Genomic DNA, 18,482 nt, shown 5'->3' with positions numbered 1-18,482 from the left:
GCAAACGGAGCCATTTGATGTTTTCCAAACTGCAAAATAGTTTGGCTCCTTCTAGAGAAATCTCACTTGTGAAGTTGAAGTGACCCTGACTGTCAGCAGATCAGGAAATTAGTTTGTGACAGAAAAAATGTGGTTTTACAGAGCTAAGACACCAGATCTGGCCTTGAGACCAAGAAGGGGATTTTCATTCTTCTGTGGCCTTTAGCAAAAAAACTTGTGAGTAGAACATGATATTTTGGGGGAGGGCTGAACCAGCTACACACCAAGCTGCAGACAAGATTCCCAGCACTCTGCAAATTGGACTGGGAATGGTCAAAGTGCTCCTTGGGCTGTGAGCAGATGGAGCTGCAGGTGGAAGGGGGAGCGTGGCCCCTCTCCTGCTGTCACCTGAAGGATGGAAACACCTTGCTGCCTTCAGCAGGGGCTGTTGTGGCAGGGACCCAGAACAAAGCACTGCCCTGCTGGTGCTGCCTTGCCTCTCACACCCTGCTCTGAGTCATGCTGTGCTGAGTGTGCGGCATGCTAAGCAGGTTTGGAAAAAATAATTCATTTCCCCCCCCCCCTTTTTTTTTCCCCACATCAACAAAATCATACTCTGTCTGCAAATTAAATTAAAAAATAAGTTGTGGCTTTCATATGCTTGTTTTTGAAAATTATATTTGTTTTGAACAAAAAGTCCAGATCAAACTGAATGCAAAGGGTAAGGTGAGTGCTCCATGTTAAGGTAGGTATAAAATTATTTGCTGTACAGGACACAGCTATATGCACCACCTGCAGTGCAAAGGCCAGCATGCTGTATTTGGGAAAAAGAATCTGATTTTGGAGGGGTGTAATGAAACATGAACAACTTGCCAGATTCTGTGTTAGGACCCTGTGGTACAGTTGGAAAACTGTGGGAAGAAATCTGAAATGATGCCTTTAATTCATAAGAGAACAATTTTTCATGCATTGTTTCTGCTGTCAGCTGGACTGCAAAGTTGTAGGAGTACAGAGCAGGGAGGGGGGTTGTCCTGTAGTCCTCACAGCTGTCCTGTGTCCTGTTTTATTGTCAGCTCCTGACAGTTGGATTTATAATTGTGTGCCTGGAAAATCTCATTCCACGTCCAACAGGTGGAAGCACCCTTCCCCAAATTCCTCCATGGCTCTTGGGAGCCACGTCAGTCAGGGAAAGGGGGGAGGGAGTCTGGGGGCTCCGGGCTGCAGGAACCAGCTGCCCCTTTCTAATTTTAGAAGGGGTGTGCAAGAACAGTGTGGAGTGGAAAACTTTCCAAACCTCTTTCTTAAAGCTGCAATGAGCGAGTGAGTGAAAGATGAGAATGTGGCTCTTTGCTTTTCCCTCACTGTCTCCGTCCAGCACCAGGGCTGCTGTTCCCCACCGTGCTCTGCCTGTAGGGAGCTCGTCCAGCTGCAGAGGGTTCCATCCCTGTCCTCCCACCTGGGGCTGTGTGCAGGTAAAAGCTTTTTTTTATTTCTGAATTCCACAAGGGGACTGCGTTTTCCACGAGAATGTCTTTTTCTTTCTTTCTCTCCTCGTGTTGGGTGTTTGGCCATCAGAGCTTTTCACTTCACTGCAAGGGAATCTTTGAAAGTGACAAAGATTCACTCTCAAACCACTTAGGTCCCACTGGTAGGTACAGAGAGCAAACAGGAGCAAAACCAGAATACAAACACCGCCTTTTAATTCCATTTAAACCAAATGATTTCCACGTTTGAGAAAGTCCTAGTTTGCCTGGAGATGAGAAAGAAGGAGGAGCATGAAACTAGACTAACTGCTTCCAAGCAGAAAAGAGAAACTCTGTTTAAAAGCATAATTAAAGAGGCAGTACATTACGAAAGTGCTGAATAATTTAAATAGGCTGCCAGTCCAGCAATATTAAGCAGTAAATTTAAGCAAACACTATGTGATGACGGGGAATATAATAATTTCATTTGCCCTAGTCTGCAATCAGGGCTCCCATACATTGCATAAATATTGTTTTCATTGACTGAAATTGCCATTATTATTATTATTATTATTGTTATTATTATTACTTTCAGTCTCCTGCTTTTGGGAGCAGCGAGTTTGCTCTTTGAGAACTCAGGAGGGAATTTGGCACTACTTGCCACTCTTTCCCACCGGACCTGTGCTTGTCTTTCCATGTTCAGGCATTTTTTTCCCCTCAGCTGGCAAAATCAAAATAATTATAAAATAAATTTTAAAAGTGCCCAAGGAGCACTTTGACCATTTCCAGTCCAATTTGCACAGTGCTGGAAATAAAAATAATTTCCAAAGGTTTAACCACTGACATCTCGAGTTTACCTCTTCTTTCAAAGGAGGTATGCTTATGCAGGAAAATGTACTCTGTAATTAGCTTGTATATGCAAAAGACCCAAATTAAGGCTAAATGAGAATCCTGTAATTGAAATGTGATTAAATTCTGCATTGCCTAAACTTTATAGCTGAAATCTCTCAGTATTTAGGGTGTTTTCCTATGATGTTCTCATACTGGAATAACTTACATGCAAAGTGATGGCCATTTTCTAGAGGAGAGGCTATATACAAATAGATTAATCCTTTCTAGTGAAGTAAAAAAAAAAAAAAAAGGAAGAAAAAAATAAAGAAAAAAAAAGTAGTTATCATGGTAGTTACCATGATCCTTTAGTGTTTGGGGTTGATAACTCTCCACCCCCGTGCTCCCCCAAGAAATTTGGCACCAAGCAATCTCACTAATGACTGAAAACCAGACTGGGGAAGTTGTAGACAGGCCCTGAAGGGAGCATTCCCAAAATAACTGGAGGAAGAAATTCTTTTTTCCTATTCTAATAACTTTCTTTCTTCAGTGTAAATAATTTGCTAGAGCTGGATAATATCTTAGACCTATTTTTGAAGCGTGGGTGGTTTTAATGCATCTTCAGGGTGGAATCTATGCATTAGAAGTCAGTATACTAACAAATTCTTAATTCATGTTTATAATGAGTGATAAAAGTGAAATGAAGCCCGTGGAACTCATTCATGTCTCTGAAGTTCTGCAAATGTTTATTTAAATTTAAATTTGGGAGAGTGTAATTGAAGACTCTTTCATTTCCAAAAAAAAAAAAAAAATTTTCTAAAGATGAAGGCTATGAACACAAATGACTAAAAAGCGGTGCCCTAGTTTCGGCTGGAGCCGCTTCAGGAATGCCAACATCAGCGCCGGGTTTAATTAGCACTGCCAAGTCCTGGCCTTGCACCAACACCCAGGGCCCTGCATAAGGAGCGCGAGGGGACTGCCCCGGCAGGTCAGGCCTGTACAGCTGTGAGGGGAACAAGACGAGCTCCGAGGGAAATCCCGGAGAAAGTCCCAGGGCAGGGCAGGGCAGGGCGGCCGCGCCGCACCCAACATGGCGGCGGGCGCTGAGGGGGCCGGCGGGCCGGCGCCATGCTGGGAAGGTCGGCGGCCGGCGGGCCGGTTCTCGCGAGAGTTCCCGATGCGCCGCCGCCGCCGCCGCTCCGTGTCAGTTGCGGGCCGGTAATGGCGGCGCTGAGCCGCCGCTGACGGGCCGCGCACCGGGCTCGGGCCGCCCTCCCTCCGCCCGCCCTCCGCGGGATGTGCCGCGACCTGCCGCCGAGGCAGCGGGCGTCCACCAGGTGAGGAGGCGGCGGGAGCGGCCCGCGCCGCCGCCCCAGGCCGCGCTCGGCCGGCGGTGCCGCCCCGCCGGGGCGTCGGGCGAGGTGGGGCCGGGGCGGGCCCGGCCCGAGGAGCTGCCGGCTGTCACTTGGCTCGGCCGCTCCGCCCGGCTCCGGCGTCTCCGCGGCATCCGCTTCACCCGTTAAGTCTCTTTCTTTTTCTAGTTTTAATTTGTTTTCCGCTGCTTGGCGTACCGGGGGATGGTGGGTGAACGGCGAAGATTGGGGTGCTCCGTTTCGCTGTTGTCTTTTCGCGTTGTGGGGGAAACCGGCGATCCCGGGTGTTTCCGCGGACAAACAGAACCACAGCCCGGGGTGGCCCCGCTGCCCTCGGAGCCGCCCCGAGCACCGGGAGGGCGCTTTTAAAGTTTAAATGTGCGCTTTGCTAAATGCGTGTGCCGTGCCAGGGCGTCCTGCCCCGGCATTGCGGCATCGCTCGGTGCGTGCCCGCTCAAAGTCCTGCTGACATCCCCGGCAGCATCTGCCCCCAGCGCTCTCGGACTCCATCGCTGCCATTCTCTGTGCCTCTCGGAGGCATGAAGGCTTCCAGACGGGTATGACTGTCTTGGTTTGTTGGTTTTGGGGTTTTTTCCCCCTGTGGATGCAGTTTTGGGTGGTGTATTGCCTGCTGTCGGTGTAGGTTTTGTGGAATCGTTAGGGCGGTCAGGCACTGGAATAGGTTGCCCACGGAGGTGGTGGAGTTACCATCCTCAGAGGTGATCTTAAAGGTGTCTTCCAACCTTGACGATTTTCTGATTCTCTGATTGTTTGTGTCTCTGGGTGTAAGCTGTAGCTCAGCAGCTGAGCATCTCCTGGCACGTTGTGTAAGTTTGCAGGTAGAGGTTTATCTGTCAAATTCATTGTGTAGATGAGCAATCCACTGTCTTGAAATTGAAAATATAACACTTGACTGATCGGTTCTGGAGGGGAGGGGGGGGGGTTTGTCATCTTAAGCTGCTTCAACTGTTCTCCTGATTTGAAAACTCAAAGTACAGTGACCAAAAGTGTTTATGGATCAGACGTGTGGAGCTGTAAGTGATTCACAGCTTTGCATGCAAGTTCTCAGTGTTCTGTCGGGCTGTCTGCACCGACGGGCTAAGTTTTGCTGTCTCTTCGCTATAGTTCTGGTTGCTGCAACAGTTTCATTAGGTAATGCTTGAGATAATTAGATACAACTGAGGGTGTGGCCACGTGAACACTGTAAACTGTCCAAGGCTTCGGTTTCTGTGAGTGACGCTATTTAAACAGAAGGTATCCTGCTCCCGCTGAGCGGAGCAACTTAATTTATGGAGTAATGGAACATTTCTGCAAGGGGTCAGGGCACTGTGGAAATCACCTGCATCCAAAGGAGTGTGGGCAGCATTTGGAGAGAGGTGATTGTGCCCCTCTGGCCTCTCTCATGAAACCTCACCTGGGGTGCTGTGTACAGCTCAGGACATGGAGCTGCTGGAGCAGGTCCAGGGGAGGCCACAAAGTTGGTAAGAGAACTGGAGCACCTCTCCTGTGAAGACAGGCTGAGAAGATTGCACGGAGACCTCACAGCATGCTCAGTGTCTCCAGGGACCTACAATGAAACCAGAGAGGGACTCTTTGTTGGGAACTATGGAGGTAGGACAAGAGGGAATGGCTTCAAACTGAGACTGGGTTTAGCTTAGGCACTGGGAAGAAATTCTTCCCTGTGAGGGTGGTGAGGGGGCACAGAGCTGACAGAGCTGTGGCTGCCCCTTCTCTGGAAGTGTTCCAGGCTGGATTGGATGGGGCTCAGAGCAACCTGGGATAGCAGAACGTGTCCATGGGCAGGAGTTGGAGCTAAATGATCTTCAAAGTCCGTTCCAACCCAAACCATTGTAGGATTCTGTGTTGCTGATTGGCATGGATCACCTTGCAGGCTGCCCAGGCTGGGTGTGGTGGTGACTGAGAGAAAGTGATTTTAAAATTATGAGCATCTCGTTTGCGTGGGTTTGTTTTACTAAGCTTTGGTGCATAGCTCAGGTTTGAACACTGTCCTGATAAACCAGTCCCAATGTGGATCATGTCTTTTCTGTCTTGGAATAACTTTGTTGGCAATTTCTGTCACCACAGCATAAGCATCCCTTAAATGGATAAGGATCTAATCTTGGAGTTGCTACATCTGAACTGAAGGTTTTGTTCACTTGGATGTGATGAACTTGGTGTCTCCTTTCACCCCTCTACCAGACATACAGCTGCTTTCTGCTAAAAAGGTTTCCTTGTATCAAGCAGACTTGTGGATAAAGTCATTAATGGGTTTAGTCCCATTGACTTTAAAGTGCTCAGACAAGGCTGCAGTGCTGTTAATGTGATTCCAGTTAGGTTTGAAATCAGGAGTGTCTGCACACAGCACTGGATCTATTCTGTATTACCTCTCTGGGAGGTGAGTGAAGCTGCACAACATAACATGAGTGGTGTCATGTGCTGCTGCCTCTTCTTTCCTCTCACTTTGTCCTGGCAGCAACCTGATAAACTGAAAGAAAAGTCACTATAAAAGAAAAGTTATTATTTTACTGCCAGTTTAGTGAGTTGAACTGTGATGCAGTCAGGTGACCATTGCATCTATGACAGAGTGACATGATTGCTAGAGAAGGTAGCAAGGAACATTTGGATTCCTTCATCACTGTGGAGCTGCTAAATCTGCTCAACTCCACCTTGAAAACTGACATCAGAGAGCCACCTTTTTATCAGTGCAGCAGAAATGTTTAACTCTGCTGTTGGTGTACTGAAACTAATTCATGCTATTCAAATCAATGTGAGTGTTAATAGAAGATCGGGTGTAGTGATACAGTAATGAAAACAGAAGGACTTTGGTGGTTGAGTGCAGAAAGAAAACTTTCCCAGTGCAGTCAATATATTAGGCATGTGGCTGGATTACACCAGAAGTGTAAAATTCATCCACAGATGTAAGTGCCTGGAAGATAGATGTGTATCATTGTGCTAATGATATAGTAGGCTTTAATGGACTGCTCCATTGAGAATAAAATTACTTGTATGCCTAAGTGTGAAACCTTTGTCAATATGCTAGAGAAAGAATAGAGCAAATAAATGAACTAATCAATTATACCAGGTCAATTGAAACTTAGTGAATGCTAACAGAAATTCTGGCTGGTTTAGCTTCCAAAGAGCACTTCTCAGTGATGGCAGGATTTCTCACTAAGTCACATCCATGGCAAGGCACCAGGTGGAGTTCTCAAACTGAAACAGAAAAACTTTGAAAGGGATGATGTTATTTAAAGATGAGAAAATATCTTATTGCTACATTTAGCTAGATCAAGAAAAAGTCCTTTAGCAGAGTCCTGGTATCTGCCTTTGTAATGCCAGGTCAGAAACAGAACTGGTGGTCACTGTTCAGCTTGTTGGGAGGTTTTTGTGTTTGGGCTGTTCTGACTCCTTGTTTTGTTATTGAGGCGCTTCTTAGACGCTCCTTCTGAGTGCAGTTCTGAGCAGAGGCATCAAAGGTGAGAAAGTGGCATTTGGAACATTTTCCCTGAAGTTTTCATGCACTTTACTCTGCTTTGAAAGGAAATAGCAATCATGCTGCAGTTGACACAGCTGCAGGTGAAGTTGCTTCTGTGCTTATGGTTGTGTTGAGGCATTGAAAGCTGCTGTCCTCAGAATTTGTCTGGTTCTTGTACCTGGCTGAGGGCATTCCCTCCTTCACAGTGGAGTGTTCCTTGTGAGATGAGACAGAGCTTGAAGAATTTGAGCATATTCTGCAGAATGCATTTATTATGGGCTGCAAGAATTGAAATCTTCTAATGTGCAGTTTCTGCTAACTGGAGGTGGAACGAGTGAACAAAGTCTGGTTTTAAAGGCTGAGGAAGGAAAATGCAGGAGTACTTTACTGGTTCTAGGAACTGAGGTATTTTCTTCTCTGTCATAAATGCGAAGATCTTTGAAGTCAAAGAAAATACAGAACTTGTGAATGGATAGGCAAAGCCTTGTGTGCACCTCCTTAATAAATGGATGCATTCTTTGTGCCTTTGTACTCTGATTTCTTCATGAACAATGAATCAAGTTACACTAGCTGTCACAACAGTCATTTCAATAGATTTCCTCAGAGTACCTCCTGGCACGTGGTGCAGCAGAGGAAGACATTCCATTTCAGTAGAACCACTGGTCCCTTTTTAGGGCCAGCTTTATTTTTTTATCACTTCTTCATCACTTTTGCAAGTTGCCATGTCTTTTCATAGCAAAAGAATGTGGTAAATGTCCATTCTCAGCATACAGTTGGAAAGAATCAGATCCAGAAATGTTTCATTTATAGAGAAATCTTCACTGTAGTTTGCATGCAAATTTAGTAGCTGACTAGTGCCAATGATTTAATCATAGAACTCAGGAAGCATATTTGTATTTTCTACAGGGTTTTTTTGACATTTGATGGATGTGTGTTTATATCATTTATCTTCCTGGTTAAAAGCTAGAGGTAGTGACACATGCTTTGCAATTTTTAAGTGCTCTTCTCTCTGCAAGTGTGTGGTGTATCTTGACTGCTCTTTTTTTGTACTGCCTTAGTATCCTTAAAGTTTTCTTGTTATCTAGCTTAAGACAGATCAAATTTTATTTCATTTATTTTACTTACGAAGCTTTTGTTTTGTTTTAATTATTTTCCAAAGTAATGATATTTGGAATGTGAGTTCTTCTGGTATATATACTGCTTGTATTACAAGACAAAATATTGAATATTATCTAAAATTAGATCACCCAGAGCAGCTCCTTGGGCATTGCATTAGAAAGCTTATTGTATAAATGAGCATTGGGAGAAGGTGGAGGGAAGACCTGCCTCATTCTGCAGTGTCAGCTGTAGATTCTGGAGATGTGGAGCTTTTTGGACAAACATGTCATGGGTTTGTTTGTTGTGCTGGAATTTGTCCTCAGTCCTGAGGAAGGTCAGTACATTGCCTGCATCTGATAGTGTTGAAAGGCAAAGTTTGCTCAAAATATGCTCTGGCCAAAGGAAGAATATGTCACTCTTGTACCAAAAAACATTTTTAAAGCCCATATACATCACCAAAACAAGTCTTAGAACAATGTGTTATGGATATTTTTAGCTCTCATTTAAGTGAGATAATGCAGTTTGGTAAGGGCTTGGATTCAGGAAAAACGAGTAGGTTAACGTTATTTTTATTCCAGACTCAAGCATATAATAATAAATTGTATTTTGTGGTATTTGAGAAGACACAGAAAGTGTTCCTGGCATCTTTAAATATAATTTCCATCACTTTCAGTGGACTGGCTCAGCAAAACAATTTGCTCAGCTGGGTCTGCCTGTGCCTGTCCACCTTTGTCTGTTCCTGCCAGCAGTGCAGAGCTTCAGCTGCACAGACAGGACTTCCAGAGGGTCCTTTAAGATTCAAAAGTCACCTTTGTATTTATTCATGGAAACTTAAAATGCTTTTGCAAAGAGGAGAAAATAACGATTTGTGTCTGTGCCCGTTTCCTGCGCAGACAAGTGTGCCCTGAGTGAGGTGTGGGGGCCCTGGGACACCCTGGTCCTTGAGCTCCAGTGCTGTGTCCCCTGGGAATAATGAGAGAATGAATGGTTCTTGCTTTGCCCAGGCCCACTGTTCTCCTCGAGGCAAAGGCAAGAGCAGCCTCACACATTGCTCCTGGGGAGCAGCAGCCAGGACTGAGACTGATCCCACTGCTCACCAGTGCTTCCATCCCTTCTCGTTCCTGCATGGAGGGTGTTGTTTACAGTATGACATGATATATGTTTTTTATAAAACAAAAAACCAGGCAGAATTCTTTCAGCCTCTACCAGGCTCCCTGTTCACTTTGCTTTACCACATAAGCCCATTGACTTTCTGCCTGAATCAGGCAAAGAGACACCCAGGCATAAAGAAAGGAAAAGATTGCTTCTTTTATTGGCATTGGTGCATTATTTTTGCTTAAACTGCATAAAATGTTGTCCTTGTGCACTGTGTACCCAGTTTGTAGCAAAATCTGTCACTATGTGGATAAAACATTTGAGAATATCCCATAGAAGTCAATGTTAATAACTTGTTTCATTCCATACTCATAGCAAACTTTCTTATATCCTTTTGTGGTATCCCTTTCATTTAGTATCCCTTGTGTTTTTATATTGAGGAATACTGTTCCCTGCATACTTGGTTTTTTTTCCCCCCATAACCACAAAATGTTAGTGAAAACAGCAGTGGGTGATCTCTTGCTCACATTGTCTTCCTTCTCTGAATCTGCACAATTCAGTTTCCTCTCCTGTTTCCTCTCCTGTTCCCTTGATTCAGTGCCATGACTTCTGAGTTTCCTCTTTCCTTTTCTTACCAAGTCTGTGCTACTAAGGAAATAAAAACCTTACCAAGGATCTTTGGAAACTTCACAATTGGACCAATACACAAGCTGCTTTTCTTCCTTTTTGCTGCTCTCTGTGCCAGTTCTTTAAAAGCTCATTGCATTTCTCTCACCTTCCTAGCTTTCTCATTCTCTTCCATTTTATATCCTGCTTCTCTCACAGTTTTCTTTCTCTTTTTCCAGTCTCGTTTTTAAACTCTTCACATTTTTGTGTATCTTTGCTAAGCATATTATGCTTTCATATTTCCCACTCTTTTTTAAATGTTGTGCTGTTAACTATGTTGCCCCCTTGATTTGCTGTCTGTTGTACCTTTCAGTGCCATCCTTGGTATGTTTAGTATTGAATGTGTGGGTTTCTCATGTTCCTTTCTTACATGGCAGTGCTTTTCTCTTTGTTTTCATTTCCTCCTTCCTGGTGCTTTCTCATGCATTTTGTGATCTGTCAGTTCTCTTCAGTGTCCTCTTGTAGGAGCAGTGTTTGTAGAGGAGAGAGTGGTTGTCAGGTCGTGTATCCATCCCCCCATGCAGTTTCTTCCAGGAGTTTGGAGTATATTGTTTCCTGTTGTGTTTCCTCTTAGGGCCTCATCTGTAGCAGTTCTGCTGTGCCTTCTCTTGTGTACTTTTATTTATTTTTTGGGCATGTGAATAAAGAATGAGATGGGCACTTGATGTGGGGTTGAAACATCAGAACACAAGGGTGTTTGTATCTTAATCCCTCACCCGAGGAGGGGCTTGGCAAGGCAGCCCTGACTGGACCTGTGTGGGATGTCTGTGTCTCCCAGGGAGCAACCCCATAACCATCAGATTAGTTTTATTGGTTCTGCAGTCTTCCACCTTTTTTCCAACAATCTCAAGATTCTCAAAGCCTTATGCAGCCTGCAGATAACCTTGTGCCATCAGTGCTGTCTTCTCAGAAGTTCTTTGGTATTTCATCTTTTGAGCTCAGTCTCTTTGTTTAAGGTCAGCATTAAATAGAGATGGTGATTTACTTTAGCAGAACAAGATCTCTTTGAAGCAGTCATTTCAGAATTATTTTAGTTTTTATGCATTTTTTCTAAAAGTTATTCATGGGACTTCAAGACAACTTCTGTATTGATGGAAAATATATCATTTTTTCGCTTAGTATTATTCTCTGATCAATATTCATTTCAATGTATTTTAGTGTTTGACTGGTCTCTTACCCTGCATGCAAGTCCTATAAACAAACATGGTAACTGTTTGGATTTATTTGTTTTTTATTCCCCATCCCTTTTTGTACTCTTGGTAACATTAAAGAATCTTCTCTGTCTGGTTGAACTTTATGCACAGGGAGGGTATTTCATTGTAAAAGTATTTGGTTTGTTGTTTTTTTTTTTTTTTTTTTTTTTTTTAATAGAGTGCTGCTTATTCATGTCAGCTGTAGCAGTAGAGAGAAAGTATTTTAGAAGGAATTCAAAGTTTATGGGAATCAACATAATTTATTTGTATGTAGGTTTTGAAAAGCTCATAAATTTCTCCCTCCCTTCCAAAGGCTTGGGAGAGGGATACCTAAACCCCAAACCCTCAGAGTTATGATTACATCAGGAGTGAAAAATTCTGCAGTGTTGCCTTCCTGAAACTGTAGACAGCTCCAGAGTGCTGGGCTCTGACGTGGCTCCTGTTTGACTCAGCAGCAGCCTGGGCTGAGCAGAGCTGCTCAGTGAATCTCAGGGGCTGCTCTGAAGCCAGAGAGGCTCAAACTTCACACCTGGAGCTGGTACTGCAGCTGTGCCTCAGGATGAGTACAAAAAGATGCTTTCTGATTTCTCCCCAGCTCGGAGGAGAGCTTGAATGGTCTTTTCCTGAGGGGCACTGGAGACTTTTGAAGGTTTGAGATGGAATTATTGACCACTGGTGATCCTCAGCACACCCTGTGGGAATAACTCAGTGTCTCTCACACTGTGTGTGGAGTGCACTGTATGAGGTGTTCTCTAAAGTGTTTCACTGTCTGAATGAGTTCTGTTCAGCTCAGGTAAAGCACTGGCAGCTTAGAGTGTCAAGATAAAAGCTATTAAGCAATTTCAGATTGTTTAATCTGGTACTCTTCATATAGATGCATAGAGTGTGTTACAATTCTATATCTGCAGTTTTTAGTGTCAGGATGAAAGCTATTAACAAGCAATTTCAGATTTTTTAATCTGGTACTTTTCATATAGATACACAGAGTTTGTTACAGTTCTATATCTGCAATTTTTAGTGTCAGGATGAAAGCTATTAACAAGCAATTTCAGATTTTTTAATCTGATACTTTTCATATAGATACACAGAGTGTGTTACAATTCTATATCTGCAGTTTTTAGTGTCAGGATGAAAGCTGTTAACAAGCAATTTTAGATTGTTCAATCTGGTACTTTTCATATAGATACATAGAGTGTATGCAATTCTACATTTGCATGGCTTCCTAAAATAAACTGTATATATTTGTGCATGTAAAATAAAAAGAACAATTATAGTCCCTGATTAAGTTTTCTTATCTATACTAATAATTCTAATGATAAGAATAAATCCCAAGCAATTACATGAAGATGGATACTCAATCCTTTAATAGATGTTTGCTTGTCCAGAAGTTATCCAATTAAATTTACATATGGAGTAGGTTTTGTTACATGAGTGTTTGGCCAAGAAACTGATACTGCTATGATACAGTATTTTCAGCAGTTCTCTATGGAAAATTCCCTCATTTTTATTAATATTTATTTTCTACATTTCTAGCCCAACAGCTCTTTTCCTCAGTGATGGATAGGATCAGCTGGATGATTTCCAGGGCAGGGCAGTGCTGTGATTTACAGCAGGAATGATGTGAGGCACAAAGTGCTGTTCTGCATGAATGAGCTCTTCAGCACCTGTCCTATAACTATTGGATACTTAAAAACTAACACACCCACCTTCTTTCTAGAATTTCTGAATTATTGTGGACTTGTGTTTCTGTACCTGCATATATAAGCTTACATGCCTTTTCCTTACTCTTTCAAACACTTACTTGAACTCATCAAAGAAAGTCACAACTAAAGTTCTTTTGAAGACCTGTGTTCGTATTATTGATAGTTTTTCCTGGGGCATAAGAGGAATTTTTTGAGATAACTTACTGCTATAAATACAGGATTTATGACTAAATGTGAGACCAAACTTTACTGCTGGTCACTGTGAGTATCCTTAAAACCATATTTGATAAAAGTCCTTGTCACAAAATATATGGACAAAAATCTGTTTCAGGAAGTAGTAGATAGTGTTAATTTTGGTCTGCTTTTACCAGCAGATTGATTTTTATATTTGATTGCCTTTTTTTGTGTGGCACACAGTGTAGGGAAGTAAGAGCAAAAGAAATTTTCAGTAATTAAAAAATAAGGAAAATTACATCTGGGGGTTTGTGAATGGAGAGGAAAATGTGCTTTTATGACTCCTTCAGAGGTCTAGAACTTCCTGTGGAATTCTGTGGTCACCTGATTGTTTCTTTCCATAACAGAAGCGTTGTCAGTGTGTTATGAAGACAGCTCAGTAAGCATGTCTAGGTTCTTTTTTTGTTGTTTGGGTTTTTTTTCCTTTTTTCCTTTATAAAAACTGCTTTGGTGATAGTGGCTGGGAGTTCACACTAACTTTAGATTCACTGTGAGTCTTAACTTCAAAGTTCACAGGAAAGCAATGGTTGGCACCAGCCTTGTCTTTTTTCCTGGCTGTGGTGTCCTGCCATGCAGTTTTCTGTCCCTTTTCCTTTTCCAGAGGTTGGTGACACATTCATTCTGTCACTGGTGGAGCTGGGGATTTTCCCCAAGCATTTCTAGGTTCAAGCCATGTGGTGCTGTCTCTGTTAGGCATGTGTGTGCACTGTTCCAGTGTGGAATTCTTCAGACTTGCTGCAATACTTGTTACTCTGATCTAAATTGCATCGACCTCTGGGCCTCCTTTTATCAAGTTAATGTTGCTTGATGACAGAGAACAAAATGAAACCCTTCTTTATCCATGGAATTAGGTGGTTTCTGCAGGAAGCTGTGACCACATCTGTGATTTCATGCTGATTATCTGACCTTGTTCAAGATGAAGGTTTGAAGTCATCAGATGAGGTAGACATTCATCATAATGATCAAGGTTATGTTCTCTTTAGACCAAGACAGATTTGTTTTTACTTTTTATCTCTTTGATTCTTACAGGACTCTTTCTTTTTTTAGGTAAATTGACACAATGTGGAGCAGCAAGTCTAATGAGGTGCCTCTACAAAATCCAAGGCATAACCAAAGCAAAGATTCTACCAGAGGTGAGGGTTTTCTCTGTTTTGCTGCCTTGTTTTGGGAGATATTTTGTCATGAGTTGTTTAAAACTTTGGGGAATTGCTCCAGAAAGCATTCTCCTGCCTCAGTTTGGGAGTAAGAGCGTGTGTTCTGTGGCTTCCTTTTTGCAGATAGCAGTTTTGTACTCTGATCTCTGGAGTATTTGCTGATCTGCATTAGCACTTGCCAGCCTGGGATATGGTTGCCAAGATGGTGCAGAGACAGATTTTTTTTTTAAGTGCTGGAGAGGAGGAGCAGTGCAGGAGCAGAAATTGGGAACTCTTGGCTCTTGAAGGAAGTGAGGGAGAGCCTCTGACAGTTGCTCAGTTCCAGAGTGGTGAACACACTTGAAAAGCAGCAGTGCATCTCTGCTTGGATGACTTTTACAGCACTTTTGTCTCCCTTAGTTGGAGAAATTGTTTAGCTTTTTACTGTTATGATTACTCTAATTTAGGAAGGGAGAGGGCAGAAACATTTTAACATGACAATACTTCCCTGACAAATCTTCCCAGAAAGGAAGAAGGGTCTTGTCTGTAGAGCAGCTGAGTCACGTGCTAAGCTTGTGGTTTGAAATCAATCATATGATCTCCAGTGTGGCAAAACTGGACTCCAGAAGTTGTTTTGAAAGCAGAGAAAGATTATTATTTTATCTGTAAGAGAACATTATTGCTGATTATTTCCTGTGGTATATCCAGTTTCTGTTAAAATTGCCTGCTTTTTGAAGCTGTACTGTTCTGTGGACAAGAAGCACCATCTCTAGAAGTCAAAGCCAAGTTGTTTCTGTGCTGCTTCCCTAACCCTCATCCTTTGTGTTGTTGTGTTTTGCCTGAAATGAAATTGGCAGGTTTTTTACTATGAGAAAAAGATTATTTCTTTCAGCTGTTACTACTACTCTCCATGGTTCTGACATGAGGATGTTGTGTTTTATAAACCATTGGATTGTAAGAACCATTAGGACACAAAAGAGGGGAACTGAGGAAGTAAATATTTATAGAGGAAAACACTACTCCATCCTCCTGAGCTCAATTGCTTATGGAGTAGGTGCTGTCTGTTTAGATTACAAGGCTTGGGTTAGTACCCCCTGCTTGTTCACAAACATTATTTCTGTTTTGTTTGTAGGATGTACAGTTCAGAAAGATTTCTGTTCATAATTCTGCCCTTCGGAGCTTGGGTTTTGAGTAGAGTCTTTCAGTGACCATGTATTCATGCTTAGTTTACTGAAGAAGAAAATGGAAAGGGGAAAAAAAAAGGTAGTTAAACTGTAGTATAATAGAAAAATATAAAGTATTTATGTTGGGGTAGATAACCAGCTTCATTTTATCTTCTAAACATCCTCTATTATATGTGGTGGATTTGATTTCAGGGGTTGAATAGCACTCAACCTTAGTAAACTCATAATATATTACATTAAATGCTTTATAGCTTTGCTAAGATGAGCCTTGACTGATAACAGTGTTTCATGGAGGAGATTTACAGGTGGGAACTGTGTTGTGAAAATAACTTGATTAGCAAGAGAATTAAAATTGTTTTGAGGCAACATTTTATTTCATTGTTTTTCATTTACTAATGAGAAATTAATTTCTTTGTTTCTGCCCTGGAAGATCTAACTGCAGCATGGGCTTCTATTTCTCAGACTAAGGCTGCTGTAAGTACTTTTTTTACTTTCTTTTTTGTTCCTTTGGGATTGTTTAGTTTGGTTTTTTTTTACTCATTTCCAAATCAGTTAGTGGCTCCAAAAGCTTTTACCAAAATATTTTCCTCAGTGATTGTCTCTTCAACAAGCTGTGAATAGCACAAAGCCATTGGAGTATGTAAATGTTGAACATTGCTTTATCTTGGAAAGTTTTCTGCACACAAGGAGAAGCTTTTGCCACAGCAAGCTTAATACCTTTTTGTTTAACTAAGTGGGGATGTCACTTTTTTCTGAAAACTTGGGAAAATACCTCTCCTCTGCTTACTCAAACCAGTCAGAAACTGGGGCAACACCAGTATATTTAATAATTTTCCATTCTGAGCATTGCAGTTGCTGTATTTCTGTGGGAATTAACTTAGGTGAATAAGATGATGTAGTAGTGTCTAAAACCTGGCTTCAGTGAGGCCAAGCAGTTTGGGTTTGCAGGGAATTCAGCTCTTTCCCCTAGCCATGTCCCTCTTTTTTCTCAGTAGCTGAACATCAGTTTGGGGTTTTACATGTGGAATTTTTATCATGCTCCATTTATAAGGGAGTATTACAGAATTTTTTCCAAGTGGAATTAATATTTTATTCAGGCCAAGCATTAAGTCTCTGAATGGCATGTCATTAATTTTTTCAAAACAGCCCATTTAAGGGAGCAAAACTATGCAACAAAACCTAATTTAGATAATCTTATTAAACAAAACTTAATAGTAGTTTCTGGCCATAAGACCATACAGTTTTGCAATGTCAGCCTTGTGAAGTTGCTCTTGCCTGCAATTTGACTCGTTGTGAAAAAGGAAAAACTTGTCATGTTCAGGGGGAAATAAAAATATAGCTTAAAAATAAAAAACAGTATTTTAATTTGCATTATCTTCCAATTCTAGCTACGTCATATAGAGAACAAATTGGAAATAGCTCCCACCAGCACGGCTGTGTTTGATTCAGTCATGGATGCCAAGAAGCCCTCTGCTAGTGCCAGCAGGAAGAGCAGCAGGAAGGGTATGTATTATTGAGGAGAGAACGTGTAAGGCAGCATAAAGCCACTGCATTCTGGGAAAGCTTGGCTTCTCCCTGCCCCCAGCCTCTCTCCTGCCTGTGGTCTTTATTCCTGAAACTCTAATTGCCCAGAGGAAACTGGTGTTTCCTTCCCTGAGCTTAGGAAGGTGAGTGTTCTATCCCAGTCTTTTGGTTAGAGGGGGTGACAGGACTTGCCCCACGCAGTGCTTATCCCACTCTGACAGGAAATTTGCTAAATCTGATGCTTCTGTTATCTGACTGAAGGAGAGCATTTGCTTATAGGAAATAAGCCCTCATTTTATATCCTAAGAGCATTCTGGTAGTGTGCTACTGAAGAACAGACAGATCGACCTCTAGTGGCAACACAGCCAACTTCACAGATTTAATTACTCATAATTAATCTTTAAGCATTATTATCTCTCTTTAAGTATGGTCATTTTTTCAAGCCTTGCTCCTGGTTGTTGAAATCAGCTCGTTGGAAGAGAGAGCTGTTCAAATCCAAGAATGACGATGTCAGTGATTCAGCCCCAGGAGCCTTCTGTTTCTGGAGAGGTGGATACATAGAGCAGTCTTTGTTTTCTGCTTCAGGTTCCAGGTCCTCCAGCCAAAATAAATCAAGCAAGGAGAAGTCCTCACGCAGCCCTCTTCGAGCAACCACTCTGGAGAGCAATGTGAAAAAATGCAGTCGTGTGGAATTCCGTGAGCCATTGGCTTCCTACAGGTCAGTGCTGGGACAGCTGACTATTGAAGAAAAACATGCTGAGATTAGATTTAAGCTAGCAGTGGTGTTTCTGCCACCTCCTCAAAAATTGGTTTGCTTCCTCCCATCACCTACCCACATGACAGCATGTGTTGTTGAACTTTTTAGTAAATATTACAAATTTATTTTTTATTTAGTGAATATGAGTTTAAAGTCAACTGTTTTGAAATGGGGCTGGATCATCAAGTGGTATGGCTGTGGCATTAGTACCTGATGGGTTTGATAGGTATTTAGTTTCAGTAATAAGAACCAAAAAGACTGTTTCCTTATGCTTTTCCAGCTTTGTTTCATTAGTTCTTCAGCATATGTTCCCAAATGTGTTACCAAGACAGTGTGGAGTAAGAGTAGTAGTAGTAGTACTAGAGCTAGTACTAAAGTCACATTTTTGTGAATGTGAGAAACTCCTATAAGAACAGCTTCTCATGGAACAAAAGTGGTACAGAACACAGAAGGGGCCATAGGACATGATTATTATCCTGACATCTAAGTTTTGGTCTTTTTTTCCATTACTTGAGTCAGCTGTGAGGTGGTCCTCCTTGTTGCATGTGACAGGGGTTAATTGACCCCTGATTTGAGTAAATTTTGTTAATTGAATAGCTCATGTACTAATTATGCTTAAGTCTATACTTGTTATTTAAGGCTTTTCTCTTTTGAATTGAAGGGTGACATTACTGCTTGCTGATTTCCTTCAACGTTATATATAGTTCTTTTCAGACCGAGAGTGCAACAAATGAAATTTTGAACAGAAGTCTCTCTCTGTTTGATCAGACTCCCACTATT

At 42.1% G+C, this 18,482-nt stretch overlaps 1 protein-coding gene across 8 annotated transcripts in view; it reads left to right on the top strand.

Moving 5' to 3' along the window:
- Nucleotides 1-1,331: 1,331 nt before the first annotated feature.
- CEP350 (centrosomal protein 350) overlaps nt 1,332-18,482 on the top strand; it is a 72,155-nt gene continuing 55,004 nt past the window's right edge. For 6 of the 8 annotated variants that reach the window (XM_063165380.1, XM_063165376.1, XM_063165377.1 and 3 more), the window contains exons 1-5: nt 3,521-3,607; nt 14,152-14,237; nt 15,852-15,895; nt 16,810-16,924; nt 17,531-17,663. In XM_063165380.1, the coding sequence (XP_063021450.1) occupies nt 14,165-14,237; nt 15,852-15,895; nt 16,810-16,924; nt 17,531-17,663 (365 nt within the window). In that variant the 5' untranslated portion in view covers nt 3,521-3,607; nt 14,152-14,164. Of the gene's footprint in view, nt 1,452-3,520; nt 3,608-3,725; nt 3,789-14,151; nt 14,238-15,851; nt 15,896-16,809; nt 16,925-17,530; nt 17,664-18,482 lie in introns of those variants that run through there. The other 2 variants (XM_063165375.1, XM_063165374.1) reach the window with 2 other exon arrangements.

This window comes from Melospiza melodia, chromosome 11 (assembly GCF_035770615.1).
Source record: "Melospiza melodia melodia isolate bMelMel2 chromosome 11, bMelMel2.pri, whole genome shotgun sequence".
Classification (NCBI taxonomy): domain Eukaryota; kingdom Metazoa; phylum Chordata; class Aves; order Passeriformes; family Passerellidae; genus Melospiza; species Melospiza melodia.
Note: the sequence above shows the minus strand (reverse complement) of the source record. Positions and strands in the feature narration are given on the sequence as shown.